At 36.3% G+C, this 6,155-nt stretch overlaps 1 protein-coding gene across 1 annotated transcript in view; it reads left to right on the top strand.

Moving 5' to 3' along the window:
• Positions 1-4,641: 4,641 nt before the first annotated feature.
• Positions 4,642-6,155, top strand: part of LOC133181967 (nonsense-mediated mRNA decay factor SMG5-like) — a 34,387-nt gene continuing 32,873 nt past the window's right edge. Inside the window, exon 1 of the mRNA XM_061316635.1 lies at positions 4,642-4,847. Within this exon, the coding sequence (XP_061172619.1) occupies positions 4,780-4,847 (68 nt within the window). The 5' untranslated portion in view covers positions 4,642-4,779. The remainder of the gene's footprint in view (positions 4,848-6,155) is intronic.

Genomic DNA, 6,155 nt, shown 5'->3' with positions numbered 1-6,155 from the left:
CTTTTTTTTTTTTTTTTGCTCGTCAAGAAATTTCTGGGTTTGAATTTTTTTTTGACTGGGGTGGACCCCCCCCCCCCCCCGGACAAAAATTCCTGGATCCGCGCCTGAGAGCAACTACTGAATTACTGTACGGTTCATTACTAGTGAGTCGCCTTCGTTGTTTTGAGGTTGTAGATACGCGTGTTTGGATCTAACATCAGGCACGTAGTATCGGGGGGGGGGGGGGGCTAATCTTTTGTTGATAATCTAGAATAGAAATTTTCATTGAAAAACCGACCCCGACCCCTCTCTTCCCATTTTTGGTTGCATTATGGTCAAACTCACGTTAACTAATGTATCCATAATTTTCTTGCTAAGAAGGAAATTCAGTTGAACCTAACCCCAACCTCCCAGCCCACCCACCCCCAACCCCCATGCAATTCTTTTTTTTATTTGGATTCTTTTAAAAATATAGGTCTATTGTTTTTTTCCCAAATATCTTGTTAATTGTTTTTTCTGCCCCCCCCCCCCCCCCGTTAAAAAGGGGAATGGTGCTGGTACGTGAACGCTTTTTTTACTCAATGGATACTTTTTCTTTAAAACAAGACATTCTGACACTTAAAATCATGATACATCATATGTAGCATAGGGTGGGGTAAGTGGCGAGCCAAAATTTATATAAATAAAAACAACAGTATAATATAGTATATGACAATTAAAGTAAAAAGCCTGAAAAAAACACTTGGACAATTAAGCTCAAAAGGGGAAAGGACAGATTAGGAGCTTAAAGAATGTGTTTTCTGTGGTGTCCGGATAGGGCCATTTTCGAAAGTGTAACAGCGCGTTAGGAACAACGCTCTAGCGCAGAGTGACAACATCCTTTTTCTTTCTGTACTCCAGGGAGAGGGGTGTAGTGATAGCAAACTGTATTACCTCATTGGAGGGTATTGAGAAATATCCTTACCTCTGTTGGGCTGAAAGTGCGAAAGTGAGAATCAGTTTTTGATTGAATAATTATGTATTAATTCATAATCCTCCTTTTCATACGGAGCATAGGTTTTACGTAAACCTGCTTATTTTATTCAAACATCAGATTTTTTTTTACTTCAGACAGTATTAAGACTATGCAATCTAATTACATGTAAATTTAGATATTCCATTCGCTCCCCGATTTTTTATATGCCCTAGCGACATATGAAAAATCGGGGAGCTAATGGAAGATTTACAGGTAATTTTATTTAGATTAAAAGACTATGCATCCATGCATCATTAAGGTCAGACGACACGTTCCTCAAAAATATATAATTTTTCCCAAGAATTTGTCATTGAAGTATTGCTACTTAAACAAGTTTCCTCACCAAAAATTGAGGTACCTTACCAGGCATTTGGGCAAGATACCAGAGGGTGATATTTCCTATATAATCCATATAGGTAATCTTTTGAATTGCCAATGTTACAATTTCTGGTGTACTTATTTTTTGAAACATATTGAAAACAATTAAGAAATCACAAGAGAATGACAATTATGAATAATTTTTGATATAATACCAAGGTATACAAAACATATAATTGAGTAACGTGTCGTCTGACCTTAAAGGGGGTGCTGTTAAGACCTATAGTGATAAAAGCGAGACAACTCAAAAAAGATTTGTTTCAACCCAGTCTCCACTAGGGCTACTGTGACAAGTGCGTATGCTCCGCCTACATTTTACACTCTCAATGTAAATTAATAGTTGTATATCATTTCAAATTAGTCATAAAATGACCATTTTGTATTTTGCTCTGTAAACATGCCCCCCCCCCCCCCCGTGAAACAATAAAAGCTGTTTTCCATTGATTTCTATTAGTCCAATCAATTTAGCTAAAATATGGGCCCAACGTCAAACTAATTGCAACATGAATTATTTTGTCATAAAAATTAAATCTAACATGTACAAAATATTTGATGTACTCAAAAGAAAATTCCTGTTTTTCGTGAAAGCATTATCCGAATCAAACTTTTTTGATACAGTTTAATAGATCATTATTTAAAAGAGGTTATATAAATTTGAAATGGATACTTTGAATTTACTTTCAAACTTTTTGTTAATTTGGAAATACTGAAATTTTTTGATAGATAGTGAATACAGACTTTTAAAAAGAATATATAAGTATATAAGTTAATGCATGATGATGCTTCTATATCAATATGACTTATCACAGTGTTGTTGTTCTTGAGAAGATTTAAAAAAAAAATCATATGTATTTATTCCTATGTAAAATTTCGATCCTCTATTGTGGCTCCACCCTTCCCCCGGGGGTCATGATTTAAACAACTTGAATCTACACTATGTAATGAAGGTTTCACATAAGTTTCAACTTTTCTGGCCTGATGCTTCTTGAGAAGAAGAGTTTTGAAAGATGACACCAAATTTTCACGAATTCTTAATTATCCCCCTTTGAAAGAGGGTGTGGCCCTTTATTTGAATAAACACAAATCCCCTTCACCCAAGGATGCTTTGTGGCAAGTTTGGTCAAAACTGGTCCCGTGGTTCTTGAGAAGAAGTCGAAAATGTGAAAAAGTTTACAGACGGACAGACACACAGACAGACGCCAGACAAAATGTGATCAGAAAAGCTCACTTGAGCTTTCAGCTCAGGTGAGCTAAAAACATATCCATAAAGATTTAGAGACAAAATCTGACCTACATGTATATGTTTTAAGAACTCTACCCTAAAATTTTATTATTAAGAGTTACGTTCTCAATTGCAAGTGTCAGGCGCGGATTGTTTGGAAAATTGGCCATATACGGTATTTTTATTATACCGTATATGGCCAATTTTTTAACCTTATCAAAAGTACAAACCAATTGCACAGAATGACTTACAGATAATTGACGGAGAAATCACAAATTTTAGAGAAAATAGGGACTCCTTATATTTTATTAGTTAGTTGGGGGGTGGGGGTGGGGCTGTGATCCATGCTTCAGGTGACTGTGAGAAATAGATCTATTACCCGAACTTCAAACACTGACCCAATTTCCTTTCTTGAAGGAAAAATTTTAGATAAGGAAAAGACGCATATTCGGCAATTATCAAAATTGAATTTGAATCTCTGGTGAGTTACGTAAGAAGAAGAACAAGATGTGTTTGTAAAACACTGATGCCCGTGTATGGCAGCTTATGGCGAAAGTTAAATTTCTCAAATGCAAGTCAAACTCAGGTCAATAGATTAATAATGTTGGTACTCAAAGAAAGATATTGTCTCAAGGAATATACTTGTGAAATATGAAAGCACTAGCGCCAACCGTTGAAAAGCTATGGCGAAGGTTAAAGTTTTTTAAAAAGTAATTAATACGGCAAGGTTAAGGTCAAATGGTGCCTAAGAGAAGGTCTTGTCACAAGTGATACATATGATCGTAAAATGTGAAAGCCCTAGAACCAAACGTTCAAATGTTATGACCAAGGTTAAAGTTTTTTAAAGTAGGTCAAACTACAAGGTCAAGGTCAATGTCAAAATTGTTGGTATCCAAAGAAGGTCTTGTCACAAGGATAATACATGTAAAGTATGAAAGCCCCAGCTCCAACTGTTCAAAAGTTATGGCCAAGGTTAAAGTTTTTCAAAAGTAGGTCAAACTCCAAAGTCAACATCAAAGGGTCAAAGTTGTTGGTATCCAAAGGAAGGTCTTGTACAAGGAAAGGATATGTGAAGTATGAAAGCCCTAACATCAACTGTTCAAAAGTTATGACCAAGGTTAAAGTTTAACAAAAGTGGGTCAAACCCCAGGTCACGGTCAAAGTTGTTGATATCTAAAGGAAGATCTTGTCACAAGGAATGCAGATGTGAAGCAAAAAAGCCCCAGCAGCAACTGTTAAAAGTTATGGCCAAGGTTGAAGTTTTTCAAAAGTAGGTCAAACTCCAGGGTCAAGGTCAAAGATGTTGGTATCCAAAGATAGTCTTGCCACAAGGAATACACATGTGAAGTATGAAAGCCCTGGCACTAACTGTTCAAAAGTTATGGCCAAGGCTAAAGTTTTTCAAAAGTAGGTCAAATTCCTAGGTCAAGGTCAAAGTTGTTGGTATCCAAAGGAAGGTCTTGATACAAGGAATACACATGTGAAGTATGAAAGCCCTAGCACAAACTGTTCAAAAGTTAGGGCCAAGGTTAATGTTTCTTCAAAAGTAGGTCAAACTCCAAGGAAGGTCAAAGTTGTTGGTATCCAAAGAAAGGTCTTGTCACAAGGAATACACATGTGAAGTTTGAAAGCACTAAATGTTTAAAAGTTACATGGCCAAGGTTAAAGTCTCATAAAATTTTGCAAAAGTGAGTCAAACTCCAAAGTCAAAGTCAAAAGGTCAAATATGATGGTGCACAAAGAAAGGTCTTGTCACAGGGAATACACATGTGGAATATGAAAGCCATATCTCCAACCAATCAAAAGTTATAGGCAAGAATAAAGTTTTTGCTGACAAACAGACAGACAGACAGCTAGACAGACAGACAGACAGACAGCTAGACAGACAGACAGACAGACGGACGGGACAAAAACCATATGCCTCCGAATCTTCGATTACCGGGGCATAAAAAATAAATAAAAGTTCAGTAAACATGGCTGTTGAATTTTCCCGCCATAGAGATGATTGTTTCGGAGCTCCTCCGGTGTTTACACGGGTGTCATTCGGAATTACCAGAATAGAAACAACATGGCGATAAGACAACGTCCGTCTAAAATGAAACTATGAAGGAACTACCAGACTCCCACGAGCAGAGATGACCTCTTGGGATGTTTTGGTTGTTTCTGTCCACGCATTGCCCAAGAGATGAAGAAGGCAACAGAAAAACCCGGAGAATCAAAACCGGATGTTGACAAAGCAAAACGTGTTTACAGGTCCTCGTTTTTTTCCCATTCTAGCACACATTTCCTTGTCTTTTAGATCTGTTCAAAGTTATAAATTTAATTTCAGTGATAACAAAGTTTTGACAGTTTATCTATTATTCATGTTAATCGTAAATTGCAAGCATGTGCTACACATGACCTTGGTAATGGTTTATTTAAAACTGTATGATGTATCACAGCTGTATCAGGAAAGAGAATATTCATGGCAGGACTAGGAATCGAACCCGGGACCCTGCATTACTAGCCAGGTGCTCTACCCACTGAGCAATCTTCAGGTCAAAATCCGTATTCTGTATAGCTCAAATCACTACACTACTACATTCCCCCAACCTTAAATTGTCATGGTTTCAGAAGACACAACTCTTTAGGTTTCTTTCACCCATGCAAGCAGGACACTCCTGCAAGTCTAGCCATGTCAATGGCATCAAAGTAACAGGAATGGGGAAAAAATATGCCTGGAATTTCTAACCACCTAGCTATCTCCAGGTCCATATAGCCCAGTTCACTTCAGATGGAATTGAGCTGTATTGCTTATGCTATTTTTTTTTTTCATAGAAATAATCTTTCTTTGAATCAGCTTTTACTCTTACAAAGTTATCTTATTTTTTTCATTCTTCAGTCTGAAGTTTATATGTTGAAGTGTCTGACATCTAGTAGCCATATATCATCACACATAATAGTTAAACAGGATAGGGACAGGGAATGGGAGTACCCAGGAAACATAAATGGGAATCAAATTTCATTGTGTTCATGATTTAGTAATAACCAAATCTCTTCTGCTGACAGTTATACATACAACTTTGGGCTAACATTATTTCATTACAACATTAGTATCTATTATTGATATGTCTACATATTGTTATTGAATACATTTATGTAAAAAAAAAAAACCAAAACAACAACAACAACAAAAATAACCTCAATCTGTGGAGAGAATTTATTTATTACTACTGTCAAACTAAATTCATAACAACAGAGACCTATATACTAACGGGATAGGCAACTCCTTCAGGGCCATGTTTATTTACCCAAAACAGCACACACAACACTGCAAGTTTTTCAAACTACTTTTTTCCCCAGTCAAAAGCTTGTTTTCTGATTAATGTAATCTGTCCTTTTTGTGTATCGGAATGGATATTTAATAAATTTTAAAGCACATATTATAAAATAATTTAGATATTAAGTAAACAACCACCAAAATCGGCGATTTCTCGGAAATTTGGCCGATCAGGGGCACGCACCGATTTTTAAATAAACGTAATTACTTCTAAGATGAGTAAAAATGGTGCTTATAACAAA

This window comes from Saccostrea echinata, unplaced genomic scaffold (genome assembly GCF_033153115.1).
Source record: "Saccostrea echinata isolate AGI-Se365-2 ecotype Australia unplaced genomic scaffold, CSIRO_AGI_Sech_v1 ptg000009l, whole genome shotgun sequence".
NCBI classification, from domain to species: Eukaryota; Metazoa; Mollusca; class Bivalvia; order Ostreida; family Ostreidae; genus Saccostrea; species Saccostrea echinata.
This window is presented reverse-complemented; position numbering and strand designations above follow the sequence as displayed.